The 18,803-nt window shown below is 45.1% G+C and overlaps 1 protein-coding gene across 5 annotated transcripts in view; it reads right to left on the bottom strand.

The window, feature by feature from the left end:
* Positions 1 to 229: 229 nt before the first annotated feature.
* Positions 230 to 18,803, bottom strand: part of mthfsd (methenyltetrahydrofolate synthetase domain containing) — a 68,214-nt gene continuing 49,640 nt past the window's right edge. For all 5 annotated transcript variants that reach the window (XM_085991798.1, XM_085991794.1, XM_085991796.1 and 2 more), the window contains 3 exons: positions 14,950 to 15,062; positions 3,922 to 4,047; positions 230 to 863 (listed from right to left, as the gene is read on the bottom strand). In XM_085991798.1, coding sequence (XP_085847924.1) covers positions 318 to 863; positions 3,922 to 4,047; positions 14,950 to 15,062 — 785 coding nt within the window. In that variant the 3' untranslated portion in view covers positions 230 to 317. The remainder of the gene's footprint in view (positions 864 to 3,921; positions 4,048 to 14,949; positions 15,063 to 18,803) is intronic.

Genomic DNA, 18,803 nt, shown 5'->3' with positions numbered 1-18,803 from the left:
AACACCTTTGCTTCGCCGCTGACCGCAAATTCTGGGTCACTGTCTGTACCACATGTCAGAATAGCTCTTTTGAATGCTCATGTAGCACAAAGTTTCTAATTCCATTGACTATTCATCAAGTGCATATGTGTTATTTGATGTGATTCAACAGCAGTATGTTTGAATTCTACCTTTTTCAACTGTTCTTCTAAGCCCACTTAAGGCAATAAATGCAATGCCACATTGTAAATAAGCTGACTCCATTGTATTTCATACATCTAGATATCACCAATACTTTTAGATACATGGAGTTCAATGATGACAATTTTGGTGTGTGATCAGGCTAACGGTTGTTTGCTTGTTTTTTCAGTGGTTTGACTTCTAGATCTGTTGCCTCTCTGGCTCTTGGCAAGTTCAACTCTAATCATAGTCCCACTTATGCTTAGCCCAGCTAGGGAAGTTACAGCTTCTTCTGCAGTTACTTCATCCTTATAGTCAAGAAAGGCCCTGTGCTGGGCGCCCTGCCAGTTCAGACGCACCGGAACTGCATTGTGATCTCTCAAGACGTTCTTCAATTCACTGACTCTCAGGTTATGAGGTATGTTACCCATATAAACCGCAGTGACTCTGCTTGGAGCATTTAGCTGCGATTTACAGTCAGATTCTATTTGTTCTTCGCTATTTCTAGTCATTTCAATTGGAGTACTTTTAATCTTGGTTGCGTTTCCACCTTTTCCTGACGACATCCTCTTGTCCGAGAACCTCTGAAGTTCTTTTTTCTCAGTGAACCTTTCGTCCTTCAGCGTGACATCCTTGCCCGCTTTCTTTTCCCTGAATTGAAGGCTTTTAAGGATCGGCATTTTTTCCATCATCTCTGAATCCACCTGTCCAACAGAAAAGGGAAAACGCAGAGCTGAAGGGGTAGCTACAGGATGCTTAATGTGAGCAAGGTATGCTTTTGTTTGAGACATGATGGGAATGATGTGCTCGCTGACCTACATTGGCTCCCGGTTAAGCAACGCAGCGATTTCAAAATTCTCATCCTTGTTTTCAAATCCCTCCATGGCCTCACCCCTCCCTATCTCTGTAATCTCCTTCAGCCCCACAACCACCACACCGCCCCCAGCCCCCGGAGATATCTGCGCTCCTCTAATTCTGCCCTCTTGAGCATCCCTGATTATAATCGCTCCACCATTGGCGGCCGTGCCTTCAGCTGCCTAGGCCTTAAGCTATGGAATTTTATGCCTAAACCTCGCCACCTCTCTTTCCTTCTTTAAGACACTCCTTAAAACCTATCTCTTTGACCAAGCTTTTGGTCACCTGCCCTAAATACCTCATGTGGCTCGGAGTCACATTTTTTGTTTTATAATACTCCTGTGCAGCGCCTTGGGACGTTCTACTATGTTAAAGTTGCTATATAAATACAAGTTGTTGCTGTTGTTGATTTTTAATTTATGCCCAAAACAGGCAAGGGGCTAAAAAAAACATTTTCAGGTTCAGGCCTCATCAGTATAACTTGGGCGGGCTGCCAATCGAGCTCAAGAAACATAGAAGATAGGAGCAGGAGTAGGCCATTCGGCCCCTCGAGCCCGCTCCGCCATTTAATGAGATCATGGCTGATCATCCAAATTCAGTACCCTGTCCCTGCTTTCTCCCCATATCCCTTTAGCCTCAAGAAATATATCCAACTCCTTCTTGAATATATTTAATGAATTGGCCTCAACTGCCCTGTGTGGTAGAGAATTCCACAGGTTCACCACTCTCTGGGTGAAGAAATTCCTCCTCATCTCAGTCCTAAATGGCTTACTCCTTATCCTTAGACTGTGACCCCTGGTTCTGGACTCCCCCGCCATCGGGAACATCCTTCCTGCATCTAGTCTGTCTAGTCCTGTTAGAATTTTATAAGTTTCAATGAGATCCCCTCTCATTCTTCTAAACTCTGGCGAATATAAGCCCAATCGACCCAATCACTCCTCATACGTCATTCCTGCCATCCCAATGTATGCTAGCCAGCAGTTCACCACACCGGAGGGTGGGGGGCGGGGGGGAGAGAAATCCAGCAGCTTCATGGGTGAGCCGAGCTGGAAGTCAGCAATAAAAAAAAAAGGGGAGGCAGTCGGCAGCAACCTACAGTACTTTGGAGGGGCTACGAAAAAAAGAATTCCTGCTCCTCCTGGCCCTACAAAATCCCGCCCCTCACCAACAAAAAAATAGTTGCAGACTGCGTCTGGAACAGCCTCCAGCAGACTGTTTAAGGGCCGCTGGTTAGGCCACTCGCTGCCTGGTAGAAATGGGCGAAGTGTACATGGCACCGCCCATTTGTACCTGAAAATTGCCAACCGAGTTCCACAATTGTAACCTTTCACCTGTTTCTATTGGGCGTGCAGTGCTCCCATTTACAGGCCCACCTGAAAATTGCATCAGATGGGCCTTGGGAGTCCATGGCGCAGCCCCTTAAGACTCTACGTACTTTTTAAAGTTTCACAAGAGAAACTGTCGATGCAATTGATTGAAACTACTTGCTCAGAGGGGGCAAGTCAATTGTTCGGTACTTTTCATCGCATGATTGTTAACCTGCTGAGCCTGCAGAGAAATTCTCATAAACTAACAACAGAAAGTGCTGGAACCACTCAGCAGGTCAGGCAGCATCGAGGAGAGGAGAAACGGAGTCAACGTTTGAAGGGTTCGACCCGAAATGTTAACTCTCTCTCTCTCTCCTCGATGCTGCCTGACCTGCTGAGTGTTTCCAGCACTTTCTGTTGTTATTTCAGATTTCCAGCATCCACAGTATTTTGCTGGAGAAATTCTTATGCTTGTTCACTGAAATAACGCACAGGATGCTTTTCTCACACTCAGGGCCAGCATCAGACACTCCCAGTTACTGCGATATGTGCTAATTCCAACCTCAGAAAAAGCACCAGTAAGACTCTTCCATTTCTGACACCAGCCATCCTTGTACTCAACTTATGGGCAGTTTTATGCCATGGGCCCACATCCACTAGGAAGTCGTGTGCGATTGTCCGAAATGATTTACTTTAGATCACTTACTGACATCCAATTTAGATTGCTTACAGACATCATAAGGAGACTTTCATTCCACAATATAGAGTTAATAAATAAATGCATAACGCGGATTGCAATGGTGCAGTTCACGGATTCATACGCAATGCCCATCAGCCGTGCATTAGTTTTCCCCTTTGATTTCCCAATCTCAGCCATGTTTTCATGGGGTGGAGAGCGGGGGCCTCTCTCCCACTGGACAGGGACAGAGAAATGTGTATTGGCGGAGGGGAATGAAAGTGAGACTCTCTATCCTCTTGCACCTCTTAGTGGCTGATTACAAAGTGGCTAGCTTGGATCGGAGTCATCTGTGTGGAGAATGGTATGTGGTCCAGGGAGATGTAAAAGAAAGACTTTCACCACCTCAGGACATCCCAAAGTGCCTTACAGCCAATTAAGTACTTTTTTGGCATGTAGTCACTGTTGTAATGTAGGAAACACGGCAGCCAATTTGTGCACAGCAAGTTCCCACAAACAGCAATGTGATAATGACCAGGTAATCTGTTTTTAGTGATGTTGATTGAGGGATAAATATTGGACAGGACACTGGGGATAACTCCCTGCTCTTCTTCAAAATAGCGCAGTGGGATCTTTTACATCCACCTGAGAGAGCAGATCGGGCCTTGGTTTAATGTTTCATCCAAAAAACGGCACCTCCGACAGTGCAGCACTCCCTCAGTACTGCACAGGAATATCAGCCTAGATTTTTGTGCGCAGGTCTCTGGAGTGGGACTTGAACCCACAGCCTTCTGCCTGAAGCAGGAGGTCCAAGATGAAAGAGTATGAGAAAGTAGGAGAAAAAATATTTTGACAAAAACAAAGAACCTTCCCTTCCAGCAAAAGAAAAAAAAATATAGCACAGAAAAAAAAAGGATTGTAAACCTTTGACCATATAATTCCTTGAGGTTTGGAGCGTTTGCAGTCTGTTCTGATCACTTGCGTAGGTGTAAGGATGTAATCAACGGTTAGATCGTGGTTGTCCATTAGCTCTTCTGGGATGTCAAGCAACTAGAAAAAAAAACAAAAATATGGAAATTGGTTAAAACTCTTGAAACTTTCTTCACAATCTTTGTCCCAAGAATGTTCAATAGTCAGTAGGTGCTCCTAAATACTAAACGCATTCTCTCACTTATTACACCCTGCCAATCACTTACTACTGCTGGCATTCGCTCGGTAGAGCTGCAAAGACGGCACCCTCTGGCATCTTCTCTGAGTCTGTGAACTGTAGTGAGAGTGATGCCAAATGGCACCTTTGGCAGTGAATGAATTAAAGGAAAAATTCAAGGATTGGGCTGCAAAGCAGCCTTATCCTCGAGTAAATATACATCCAGGTATTTATTTTTTTTAAACTTATTTAGAACTTAAGACCATGTTTAAATGTTTACCTAGTCATGGTTGGCTTCCTGATTGGAGCCAGAGTTTTTGCACCATCTTCCGATGTTGGGCAGTGAGGCATGACACTTAAGCCTTCAGCCTTCACCTCCCACCGGGTTTTCTCCTCCACTAACAGATATCTCCCCAAGCCACTGAGCTGCTCACGGATGCACGCTTTTCACAGCTACTTTTATATACTTACAAACACTTAAGCACCTAGAGGAAATAAACAAGATGGTCCGTCCAACTACAACTTTTAAAGTCTTTTTCCGTCTGAACTGCAGCAGTTCAAAAATGATTATTTTGAGCACCACCAAATTGTACCGCGCAGTGTACTTCTACCTCCTGGTTCGGTCACCTCCTTGTAGTCTGTCCAGGGCCATAGGAACCACTTGGGCTATGGCCATACTTTTATTTTCCTTGCCTGAAGCTAGCCTGATTTCTCCTGAATGGGCCAACGTGCACTATAGGAAGGTGCAGTCTGTGTTCAACCTCGTGCGTCCTGCCAAGTGTGAACAGCTGTTCAAAATTCCTATTTCTTTTTGAGCAAGAAGAGCTTGGCTCTCTGCCCGGCTAAGAAACAAGCAAACAGTCCTAACTGTTCTTGTTTAGTAATGTAAGCACAATATTTTGGGAGAGTAGAAAGGTGTATTGTATCGTACTGGTTTTGTGAGGCTGCTCCATGTCCTGTAAACTCTGTTTGTTGTTCAGTAAAGTTCCACCTGTCTTAGAACCACTATACTCTGCTGGTAACTAAGCAGCCAAAAAAAAAATAATTACAAAAGGTAAAATTTTAGGAAATAGAGGAGCAGATTTTTCCGTTCCTGCACTTGGGAATATTCAATGGACACAATAAATACAGATCAGGCGAGAGGAATCCATACTTCTAAGAGCGCCCGTCCAATTTTCAATCTATTTACATTAATGGAGTTAGCGATTGGATATTGCACTTGTGTTATTAAATTTGTGGATGGAGGAATGTGGGCAGATATAACGCCCACCGATAATCTTGAATAGAGATGAAATGCATTCAGTGCTGGAGGAAATCCTGGTAAATAATTGTAAACTAAGGCAAGGACATTCATGATTTTTAAAAATTCATTCATAGGATGTGGGCGTCGCTGGGCAAGGCCAGCCTTTATTGCCTGTCCCTAATTGCCCTCGAGAAGGTGGTGATGAGCCGCCTTCTTGAACCGCTGCTGTCCGTGCGGTGAAGGTGCTCCCACAGTGCTGTTGTAAGAAGTCACACAACAACAGGTTATAGTCCAACAGCTTTATTTGAAATCACAAGCTTTCGGAGCGCTGCTCCTTCGTCAGCAGCGCTTCGAAAGCTTGTGATTTCAAATAAAGCTGTCGGACTATAACCTGGTGTTGTGTGACTTCTTACATTTGTCCACCCCAGTCCAACTCCAGCATCTCCACACCACAGTGCTGTTAGGCAGGGAGTTCCAGGATTTTGACCCAGCGACGATGAAGGAACCGCGACATATTTCCAAGTCAGGATGGTGTGTGACTTGGAGGAGAACATGGAGGTGGTGGTGTTCCCATGTGCCTGCTGCCCTTGTTCTAGGTGGAAGAGGTCGCGGGTTTGGGAGGTGCTGCCGAAGAAGCCTTGGCGAGTTGCTGCAGTGCATCTTGTAGATGGTACACACTGCATTGGTGTAACTATGTTTCTTTGCTCAGTCCAAGAACCACTGCTGTCAGCAAAGGCCTTATACTTCCTCAGTGGGTAGGAAACTTCAAATGCAAAACTTTCAATGGCTGGTTGGATATTTTTTTGAATTGCCATAACTGCGAGTGGTGAAAATGCTGGAACAGTAATGATCATGGGCAAACAGAAAGATAAATTGCTACAGATAGTCAGTGATTCAGATCCTTGTGATTGCTTCAATAACAGTGAAACTGGTGTGTTCTACTGAGCACTCAAGATTCCTAGCTGTCAAACACATTGCAAATGGATGGGAGAAAAGAAAGCAAAACAGTAGGAAAAGACCTGCTGTTATTGGAATATTGATAAATTCCACTTCAGAAACAGTTCCAAAAGAAGCTTCCATGACCTACTTTGCAAATAGAAAAAGCATGGGTGAGTGGAGACATTTATATTATTGTTGCAAGGTGTTTGATTGAGGCAGAAACATTAAGCTCTCTTCTTTGTGCTTGTTGTAATTCTTTCCAGGGAACAATATTTCAAAATTCCAGCCATCGGATCAAATTGTGCGAAGATTTGTTTGTGGAACATTTCTGTCGCGGTCACTTCATTCTAGGAATGACACAAGTGGTAATACTTTGGATATCCTGAAGTACATTACAGACCTTGATGTCATTTATTGGACTAAGAAAGCATGGGATCAGATCAAATCAGAGATGATCATCATCAAATGCTTCAGTAATTCAGGGTTTTAATTGACGTCAAGTGATGATAGTGTCGGGACACTAGCACGAGTTCTCGTAAGTGATGAACGGAGCTGCCAGCGCACCATTAGTGAGCCCTTGACTGCAGGTTGGTAGGGCAGATCTGGGCTAAGAGATGTCGACTACAGACTTTTATTGGATGTTTACACTGAGTAAGCAATCAATGTCAGATCATGATGATAGTGAAGATGATAGGAAATATGTAAAAGTGCCATGAATGAACCCACATTCCTTTGCCGTAGAGACTGCGACCATATAATTGAATCTATAAAAGGGTTTTAACCGTTATGAAGACTTTCGGCACAGCACATAAATGGATCTACGTTGACTTTCAGTCAAGAACAAGCAAGTCAGCAGAAGGGGCAATATCCTCTCAAAAATACTCAATGATGTCCTGTCAATATTCTTGTTAAATAGTGTTATTGTTATATAATGTTTATTAAATATACTGTAGTGCAGGCACTTCAAACAGGACAAAGCACTGAATGAGAAATAGAAGCACCAATAGTACTTAAGCTGTGTGGGTTTTGAGGACCAGATTGACAGGGCTCAAAATGGGGACTTGCACGTGATCCAGGGGCTGGATATTGGAACCCCCGGCAGGGGGGGGGTGCAGATTGTACATGGCTTGCAGAAGGAACAGGCATGATGGCCTTCTCTTGTTTGGAGGTTGTAAAAGCAAAATACTGCTTAACCACTGCTCCCATTTATTTGGACAGCAGCTGTTGGTAATGATTCTGTTGTGGTCATTTACAGCTCCTCTAAACCCATCTTTTGTTTATTTCCTTGTCCCATTACCACTCCTTTTGCCTTGCACCATGCACCAATTGTAAGGAAGGATATTACCTCTGATGATGTGGAATCTGTATGGGTAGAACTGAGAAATACCAAGGGGCAGAAAACATTAGTGGGAGTGGTATACAGACCTCCAAACAGTAATGCGGAGGTTGGGGATGGCATTAAAAGGGAAATTAGAGAAGCGTGCAAAAAGGGCACAGCAGTCATCATGGGTGACTTCAATCTACAACATATAGATTGGGCTAACCAAATTAGTAACAATACTGTGGAGGAGGAATTCCTGGAGTGTTTACGGGATGGTTTTCTGGACCAATATGTCGAGGAACCAACCAGAGATCAGGCCATCTTAGACTGGGTATTATGTAACGAGAAAGGATTAATTAGCAATCTTGTTGTACGAAACCCCTTGGGTTGCAGCGATCATAATGGCCCAGAAATTCGGGTCGGGGGCTTCCCGCGGGCGTGAGCCCCCGATCTGCACTTGTCTTGCACGCCGGCCGTTGAGCTGTAGGGCCCCGGGGAATTCCGATCCGGGGCCTGGTCCAACTGCCGGCGCGCAGTGCTTGCGTATCCCAGAGGCGCAGTTAGTTCGATGCGTCCCCTGGGATCACGTGGGCCATGGGCAGCCAATCGGAGCAGGGAATGCTCTATTCATAAGATTGACAGGAAGAGCTGTCAAGACTTATAAATACTACGGCCCCAAAATAGCACTAAACATTCAAATAAATTTAAAAAAAACATCACATTTTTTAAATAAACTATAAATTACATGAAATAACTATTTTAAACAATAATTTAAATTTGAGAAAAATAATTTTATATTCTTACGGGGCTAAAAATAAACTTACCTTGCTTTAAAGTATTAAAAAATAATAAACCTGTGGAAAAAATGTTTTAATTTTAATTAATTCACCACTTACCTTGTAAAAAGCAGGCCTTATGCCTGCTTTTTACATTTCTAAATCCTGCAGGCTTACGATCCCGGGAAAACCTGTAAAAAAAATGTAAGTTTGATGCGCACGCGCAGCCTTTCCCGCGCACGCGTTTGACCTCTGAACCTCTTCGTTCAGAGGAACGGAACTGCCGGGTTCCCGCACATGCGCAGTGCATGCAGGAAACCGGCACTTCCATCGGGCCTACGGGTGAGTACCCAGCGCGTACTCACCCGTGGAGACCCGAATTTCTGGGCCAATATGATCGAATTCTTCATTAAGGTGGAGAATGAAGTAGTTGACTCAGAGACTAGGGTCCTGAATTTAAATAAAGGAAACTACGATGGTCTGAGGCAGCACGGTGGCATAGTGGTTAGCACTGTTGCCTCACAGCGCCAGGGACCCGGGTTCAAATCCGGCCTCGGGTGACTGTGTGGAGTTTGCACATTCTCCCCGTGTTTGCGTGGGTTTCCTCTGGGTGCTCCGGTTTCCTCCGGGTGCTCCGGTTTCCTCCCACAGTCCAAAGATGTGTGGGTTAGGTTGATTGGCCATGATAAAAATTGGCCCTTAGTGTTAGGGGGGGTTAAATACGTGGGGTTACGGGGATAGGGCTTGGGTGGGATGGCTGTCGGTGTAGGGACCGGGTGCTAGGGTTTGGATGATCAGCCATGATCTCGTTGAATGGCGGAGCAGGCTCGAAGGGCCGAATGGCCTACTCCTGCTCCTATCTTCTATGTTTCTATGAATTAGGTCGGATTGATTGGGGAATGTCACTCAAAGGGTTAACGGTGGATAGGCAATGGCAAACATTCAAAGACCGCATGGATGAACTACAGAATTTGTTCATCCCAGTTTGGCATAAAAATAAAACAAAAAAAGGTGACTCAACTGTGGCTAACGAGGGAAATTAGGGATAGCATAAGATCCAAGGAGAGGACATATAAATTGGCCAGAAAAAGCAGTAATCCAGAAGATTGGGAGCAGTTTAGGATTCAACAAAGGAGGACAAAGGGATTAATTAAGAAAGGGAAAATAGAATGAGAGTAAGCTTGCAGGGAACATAAAAACTGACTGTAAAAGCTTTTATAGATATGTGAAGAGAACAAGATTGGTGAAGTCAAGCATAGGTCCCTTGCAGTCAAAATCAGGGGAATTTATAATGGGGAACAAAGAAATGGTAGACCAATTAAATACATATTATGGTTCTGTCTTCACAAAGGAGGACACAAATAACCTCCCAGAAATGTCGGGGAACATAGGGTCTGATGAAAGGGTGGAACTGAAAGAAATCAGTATTTGTAGGGAAATGGTGTTAGGGAAATTGATGGGATTGAAGGCTGATAAATCCCCAGGGCCTGATAATCTACATCCTAGGGTACTTAAGGAAGTGGCCCTAGAAATAGTAGATGCATTGCTGATCATCTTCCAACATTCGATGGAATCTGGAACAGTACCCATGGATTGGAGGGTAGCTAATGTTACCCCACTATTCAAAAAAGGTGGTAGAGAGAAAACGGGGAATTACAGACCGGTAAGCCTGACATCGGTCGTGGGGAAAATGCTAGAGTCCATTATAAAAGATGTAATAGCAGATCACTTGGAAAACAGTGACAGGATTGGACAAAGTCAACATGGATTTACAAAAGGTAAATCGTGCTTGACTAATTTACTGGAATTTTTTTTGAGGATGTAACTAGTAAAATAGATAAGGGAGAACCAGTGGATGTGGTGTATTTGGACTTTCAGAAGGCTTTCGATAAGGTCCCGCATAAGAGATTAGTGTGTAAAGTTAAGGTACATGGGATTGGGGGCAAGGTATTGACTTGGATAGAGAACTGGTTGGCAGATAGAAAGCAAAGAGTTGGAATAAACGGGTCTTTTTCCGAGTGGCAGGCAGTGACTAGTGGGGTACCGCAGGGATCGGTTCTTGGACCCCAGCTATTCACAATATATATTAATGATCTAGACAAGGGAACTAGATGTAATATCTCCAAATTTGCAGATAACACAAAGCTGGGTGGGCGTGTGTGCTGTGAGGAGGATGCCGAGAAACTACAGGATGATTTGGACAGGTTGGGTGATTGGGCAGAAGCATGGCAGATGCAATATAACGTGGATAAATGTGAGGTTATCCACTTTGGTGTCAAAAACAGGAAGGCAGATTATTATCTGAATGGCAATAGATTGGGAGAAGGGGGAAGTGCAACGAGACCTGGGTGTCCTTGTGCACCAGTCGCTGAAGGTAAGCATGCAGGTGCAGTAGGTGGTTAAGAAGGCAAATGGTATGTTGGCCTTCATAACGAGAGGGTTTGAGTACAGGAACAAGGATGTCTTGCTGCAGTTGTACAGGGCCTTGGTGAGACCACATCTTGAGTATTGTGTGCAGTTTTGGTCGCCTTATCTGAGGAAGGATATTCTTGCCATGGAAGGAGTTCAGCGAAGATTCACCAGGCTGATACCTGGGATGGCAGGAATGACGTATGAGGAGAGATTGGGTCGATTGGGCTTGTACTTACTGGAGTTTAGAAGAATGAGAGGGGATCTCATTGAAACTTATAAAATTCTGGCAGGACTGGACAGACTAGATGCAGGGAGGATGTTTCCGATGGCCGGGGAATCCAGAACCAGGGGTCACAGTCTAAGGATAAGGGGTAGGCCTTTTAGGACAGAAATGAGGAGGAATTTCTTCACCCAGAGAGTGGTGAACCTGTGGCATTCTCTACCACAGAAGGCAGTAGAGGCCAATTCATTAAATATATTCAAGAAGGAGCTGGATATATTTCTTAAGGCTAAAGGGATCAAGGGGTATGGGGAGAAAGCAGGGACCGGGTACTGAACTTAGATGATCAGCCATGATCGCTTTGAATGGCGGAGCAGGCTCGAGGGTCTGAATGGCCTACTCCTGCTCCTATCTTCTATGTTTCTATCCATTTTGTAATTTATTCACTCCTGCCTTCTACCCTATCACAGACCTACACCCTTTTGTTCTTTCCTTGCCCACTTTTCCCTGCCTCTGTACTTGTTTCAAACCTTTGACCTTTTCCGGTTCTGATGAAAGGTCATCAACCTGAAACGTTGGGCTGGATTTTGTCAATGGGGAGCTTTTGGAGGCAGGACTCCCACTTGTCAGGTTTTAGTCCCGCCTCCATCGACTTGTGGCCAACCCACACTATTTTCCCTTGATTGACCTTGTTAAGGCCGCCCAGCGGGCTCAGCAGGCCAATTAAGGGAAGGCCGGTTACAGGTGACGTCAGCGAGTGCCGTTTCATCTGTCAAGAGCTTTTGACAGATGAAATGTCATCGTTTGATGGCTCTGTGAAGCTATCAAACACTGACAATCTGTCTTCTAAGTTGTGTCTTTACTCAAGACTCAATTAGAAAACCTTCCTGACCAGAAAGCAGAAGGCTGCAGCTTTTGACAGTTCAGCGGCCATTCACTTAGCTCTGCACACATGCACCCATTACTCATCTGCATGTCGGACATCTCGGCCCCTCCGACCCCCGCAGACCGACGGCCCGCCTCGCTGACCCTGGCGAGGTTTGGAGCTGTCGGGAAGCCCACACTTCAGGGCCAAAATAGGGATTAGCCAAAAAACTGCCTGTTAACTACCTGTTAACAGGCAGTTAATTGGTATTAATCCCTGTCCCGCCTCGGGACCCGGCGCGGGTCGGCTATCCGCCTCCTGGCAAGATGGCATGGAGGCGGGTTGGGCACCCTCCCCCAAATTGTGCCATTTTCCTGGCAGTCCCGCCTCCCCAGGGCTGGCAAAATCCAGCCCATTAACTCTGCTTCTCTCTCTCCACCGATGCTGCCTGACCTGCTGAATATTTCCAGCATTTCCTGCTTTTAATTAAATTAATTTGGTGGTGCTAGTTGAGGGAGCAATGTTGGCCAGGACACTTGGGAGAACTCCCTATGGTTTTCAGAAAGTGCCCTGGGACTGTTAACATTTTCCTGAACCGACGGGGCTTTAGTTTAACATCTCATTCAAAGAGCGACACTTCTAATTATGTAGCATCCCCTCAGTCGTGCACTGAAGTGTCGGTCCAGATTATGTGCTCCAGCCCTGGAGTGGGATTTTAACCCTAAAACAAAATAAAGCTACTATTAACATGATTGAAAAGTCAATCAGCAGTAAGGCAATGAGGCCAAGTAAATTTAACACAATTGTTATTTGAATAAAATGTGATTTCTTTTTCAGGTACTACATAAGAATATAAGAAATAGGAGCAGGATTGGGCCATTTGGCCCTTCGAGCCTGCTCCGCCATTCAATAAGATCATGGCTGATCTTCTACCTCATCTCCACTTGCCGGCACTATCCCCATATCCCTTGATTCCCTTAATATTCAAAAATCGATCTCTGTTTTGACTATACACAGCCCTCTGGGGTAGAGAATTCCAAAGATTTACCACCCTCTGCTATATATCACATCCATCTGTGTATTATGACAACTCTGCCCAGTCCCTTGGGGTCCTGTAATAGACAGGAATCAGTTGGAAGAAAGGGACAGCGGACTACCAAACTAGCAGGTACATTTTCTTAAAAGTCTCGTGGTTGAAACCACTGTGGATAGAATCACAGAATCATACAGCACAGAAAGAGGCCATTCAGACCATCGTTCCTGTGCTGGCTCTTTGAAATAACTTTTAAATTAATCCCTCTCCCCTGCAAATATGTTTCCTTTTCAAGTATATTTCCAATTTCCTTTTGAAAGTTACTATTGAATCTGCTTCCATCACCCGTTCAGGCAGCGCATTCCAGATCCTAGCTCGCTGGGCATAAAAATGTCTTTTCATCTCCCCTCTGGTTCTTTTACCAATGAATCCAGGACTTGAGCACAATAATCCGGACTGACACTCCAGTGCACAACTGAGGGGCTGCTACGTAATTAGACGTGTTGTTCTTTGAATGAGATGTTAAACTAAGGTCCTGTCGGCTCAGGTAAATGTTAAAGATCCCAGGGCACTTTCTGAAAATAATAGGGAGTTCACCCAGTGTCAAGATGGTTAAATCGGTGTCCTCTGGTTACTGACCCTCCTGCCACTGGAAACAGTTTCTCCTTATTTACTCAATCAAAACCCTTCATGATTTTGAACGCCTCCATCAAATCACCCCTTAACCTTCTCTGCTCTAAAGAAGAATAAACCCAGCATCCATAATCTCTCCACATAACTGAAGTCCCCCATCCGATCTAATCAGTTATACAATAAAATCACTCTGCCCTTGCAATGTAGACTTGTTTTTTCTCCCCTTTCTGAACCACATGAATAGAACCTGTGACATTTTGTACAAAATTTCAGAATGAGAGACATTGCTCCCAGAAATCTGTGAGCGCCGACATTACCAGGACTGCAACAAGAAACACCATCCTCAGTGCTACTCAGTTACAGGTTGGCTCCGGCCAAATACTTTCATTCTTTAATATAAAAACTCAAAATGCTAGAAATGCACAGCGGGTTGATCAACATCTGAAACAGACAGGTTAATGTTCCGGGAGTAACTTTTCATTAGAACAGAATGTCCTGCTGTCCACTTGCAGGATTTTCAGTTTTTATTTCAGATTCCACCATTTGCAGTTTTCTTTTTCCTCTACTTATTTATTTTTTCTAGTTGAAAGGAAAATATTCTATTGATGGCCTCAGTCACGGCACGGTTTTCAGCATTACCCAAAGTGCAAAGGTTGATTCATGCTGTAGTCTAAACTGGATTGCGTGCCCATCGATGGGTTATTTCGGTTTGGCAGATTGGGGAGGACCAGGGTACACGCGTTTAAACTATGCAGAAGTAGGAATAGGCTGGATGTTAGCCGGTTCTGCTTTTCCCAGAGAATTGAGGCGCTCTGGAAAGCGACGCCGGCTGGTGTGGTGGGTGCTGACTCGCTGCACGCCTTCAAGAGGGAGCTGAACCAGTTCTTGGCTGGGGCAGAGACCGATGGGCCGAATGGCCTCCTTCTGTGCCGTTATGACTCTAAGTGGATTAACGCAGTTAACACACGCTTGGGCAATGTGATCTCCTGAGTGGTTTTGATCACCTGAGGGGGTCGGACAGGAATTCCCCCCCCCTCCCCCCCACCTTATTAGCCCTGCTTTTATTTTCTTCTTCTGGTTTCTTCCCTCTCCCAGGAGATTGCACAGCTGCGGGGCGGGATAGGAAGAGTCTGGTCACGATGCTCCAGGCATCATAGGTGTGGGGCAGGCTTGATGGACCAGCTGGTCTTTTCCTGTCATTTTCATATGTTCGTATATCCGAGAACCCCCTGCTTCGGTTGCAGGACCGCTCATTACATAATGTCAAGGCTCACTTTTATAAGATATCTGTTATGAACTACTGCTGAAGCAAAAAAAAGTGAATGTTTCACTTCGCATTTCCTTGTACTTTTGTTTAACGAACCTGACAGTCGTGCACTGAGGTGACAACAACTGTGTTCTCATCAACGGCTCCCATCAATACCATCATCGAGTATTCCAAATCAGCGAAGCCTTCTCCTTTTCCAATTCTCCAGCCTTGACGTTAAACACAAATTATATTTTAAGAACAGTATTACAGACAAAAGAAAATAAATGGACAATTGTGAAGTGAACATTTGCACTGTTTTTTTTTTTTTTAAATAGGTCTAAAAGCTCAAGAAGTAAAATTCATGATGTGAGCCCCTCCCTTACAGTATCATTTTCACAGAAAAATCTACACACTTAGTTTTACATGACAAAATATGGGGGCTATTTCTAACATTTTGTTCATTGCCTACTTCACAATGTTACTAACAAATTTCCTCTGATGTTGCTGCACACAGGGAGAGGTTGCACTGTTTTAGAAGGGGAAGAAAACGGTGTAAAATAGAATGCAAGTGTGTGTGTCCCTTTAAGGCTAAAAAGGTATAATTGGCAGGCATTCTTGAAATACTGTAAATGGTGGGTTCACTTAAAGGTCAGGCTGCAGCTGAAAACCCACTGTTTTAACATCTATTTGAGACGCAGCTCGGCATTCTAAATCTTGATTCCTGCACCAGATAGTTGAGTTTAAATAGAAATGTAGTCACCAGGTGTGTGTATAAAGTCACACTCCAGTTAGTAGGGAGCGAAGGTAACACTTATGGGAGTGGCCTCTGGCATTAAACACAAGTACCCGGTGAAGTCCTAACATCATACCAGGGAATACAAGCACAGCAAGACACTCCCAATTCCAAGTGGACCTTCAGGTGTGATTAGACACTCACAGTAATGATACTTGACTTTCAAAATAACAACATGCTATCTAAAATCAGTCATTTATAACATATTGCTTTCTGCTATTGTGAATATTGCAGAGTTGTTGGATGTAGTTAAAATTATAGGCCGCATGTTTAGTTTATTTAAAAGATATTTTGTACCTCTCATTATGTTCTGTGTAGATTTCAGTTTGGCTTTGGTCACGTGAAATATTCTTGTGTTCTTATTTTGAACGTAAGAGGAGCAGGAGTAGGCCATTTGGCCCCTCGAGCCTGCTCCGCCATTCAATAAGATCATGGCTGATCTTTGACCTCAACTCCACCTTCCTGCCCTATCCCCATATCCCTTGATTCCCTTAATATCCAAATAACATTAGCCGTTATTCCCCATTACTGAGTACTTGAGTAATTCAAGTTCATAACGGTGTTGCATTTCTTCTTGCCAATCTGTGGAAGACCAACGCTATTTCATTAATACTCAAACAAAAAGTGTTAGCACGGCTCTTGGTGGCTGAGTGAAGGAACGAGCAGGTAGCTGTCTGAACACTGAGATCATGGACCGGTGTCTTAGATCTCAACCAGTCTTCCAAAAGATTTGCGTGACAAGGAGGGCTCCTCAGAAAAACAAGGAGGAAAGTGTATATCAGGAAACAGAAAAGTTAAAAACCTGGCACCATGTGAACAATGTTCCTGCTAAGGTGCACGCACGGCCGCGCAATAATCCGAAAGGTTCCATGCAGGCCGCTCACTGGCTTTTACATTGTAGCCACAAGCCTGGACTAATGATCCAGAGACGAGAGTTCAAATCCTACCACGGCAGCTGGGGAATTTAAATTCAGTTAATTAAATAAATCGGGAATAAAAAGCTAGTATCAGTAATGGTGACCCTGAAACTATCGGATTGTCGTAAAAACCCATCTGGTTCACTAATGTCCTTTAGGGAAGGAAATCTGCTGTCCTTACCCGGTCTGGCCTATATGTGACTCTAGTCTCACAGCAATGTGGTTGATTCTTAACTGTCCTCTGAAGTGACTAGCAAGCCACTCAGTTGTAACTAACTGCTACAGAAAACAACAAGAAGAATAAAACTGGACATATCACCCGGCATCGACCTCGGCACCGACTTCAGACAGGACAACGGCACACCCAGCCCAGTCGACCCTGCAAAGTCCTCCTCACTAACATCTGGGGACTTGTGCCAAAATAGACTAGTCAAGCAACAGCCTGACAAGAGTCATACTCACAGAATCATACCTTTCAGCCAATGTCCCAGACTCCTCCATCACCATCCCTGGGTATGTCCTGTCCCACCGGCAGGAAAGACCCACCAGAGGTGGCGGTACAGTGGTATACAGGTGGGAGGGAGTGGCCCTGGGAGTCCTCAACATTGACTCTGGACCCCATGAAGTCTCATGGCTTCAGGTCAAGCATGGGCAAGGAAACCTCCTGCTGATTACCACCTACTGCCCTCCCTCAGCTGATGAATCAGTACTCCTCCATGTTGAACACCACTTGGAAGAAGCACTGAGAGTAGCAAGGGCACAGAATGTACTCTGGGTGGGGGACTTCAATGTCCATCACCAAAAAGGCTTGGTAGCATGACTACTGACCGAGCTGGCAGAGTCCTGAAGGTCATAACTGCCAGTCTGGGCCTGCGACAGGTGGTGAGAGAACCAACACGGGGGAAATACCTACTTGACCTCTTCCTCATCAATCTACCTGTCGCAGATGCATCTGTCCATGACAGCGTTGGTAGCAGTGACCACTGCATAGTCCTTGTGGAGACAAAGACCTGTCTTCACACTGAGGACACCCTCCATCGTGATGTGTTGCATTACCGCTGTGCTAAATGGGATAGATTCAGAACAGATCTAGCAGCTCAAAACTGGGCATCCAAGAGGCTCTGTGGGTCATCAGCAGCAGCAGAATTGTATTCCACCACAATCTGTAACCTCATGGCCCAGCATATCCCCATCTCTACCATTACCATCAAGCCAGAAGACCAACCCTGGTTCAATGACGAGTGCAGAAGAGCATGCCAGGAGCAGCAGACGTACCTAACAATGAGGTGCCAACCTAGACAAGCTGCAACACAGGACTACATGCATGCTAAACAGCAAAAGCAGCAGCATACTATAGACAGAGCTAAGCGATCCCACACTCAACGGATCAGATCAAAGCTCTGCAGTCCTGCTACATCCAGTCGTGAATGGTGGTGGACCATTAAACAACTAACGGGAGGAGGCGGCTCCATGAATATTCCCATCCTCAATGATGGTGGAGCCCAGCACGTGAGCGCAAAAGTCAAGGCTGAAGCGTTCGCAACCATCTTCAGCCAGAAGTGCGAAGTGGATGATCCATATCGGCCTACTCCTGACATCTCCACCATCACAGAAGCCAGTCTTCAGCCAATTCGATTTACTCCACTTGATATCAAGAAACAGCTGAGCGCACTGGATACAGCAAAGGCTATGGGCCCCGACAACATCCCGGCTATCGTGCTGAAGACTTGTGCTCCAGAACTAGCCGTGCCTCCAGCCAAGCTGTTCCAGTACAGCTACAACACTGGCATCTACCCGACAATGTGGAAAACTGCCCAGGTATGTCCTGTCCACAAAAAGCAGGACAAATCCAAGCCGGCCAATTACTGCCCCATCAGTCTTCTCTCAATCATCAGCAAAGTAATACAAGGTGTTGTCGACAGTGCTATCAAGCGGCACTTACTCACCAATAACCTGCTCACCGATGCTCAGTTTGGGTTCTGCCAGGACCACTTGGCTCCAGACCTCATTACAGCCTTGGTCCAAACATGGACAAAAGAGCTGAATTCCAGAGGTGAGAGTGACTGCCCTTCACATCAAGGCAGCATTTGACTGAGTGTTGCATCAAGGAGCCCTAGTAAAATTGAAGTCAATGGGAATCAGGGGGAAAACTCTCCACTGGGTGGAGTCATACCTAACACAAAGCAAGATGGTCGTGGTTGTTGAGGTCAATCATCACAGCCCCAGGACATTGATGCAGGAGTTCCTCAGGGCAGGGT

This window comes from Somniosus microcephalus, chromosome 6, assembly GCF_052327205.1.
Source record: "Somniosus microcephalus isolate GS21.2 chromosome 6, FLI_Smic_1.0, whole genome shotgun sequence".
NCBI lineage: Eukaryota > Metazoa > Chordata > Chondrichthyes > Squaliformes > Somniosidae > Somniosus > Somniosus microcephalus.
Note: the sequence above shows the minus strand (reverse complement) of the source record. Positions and strands in the feature narration are given on the sequence as shown.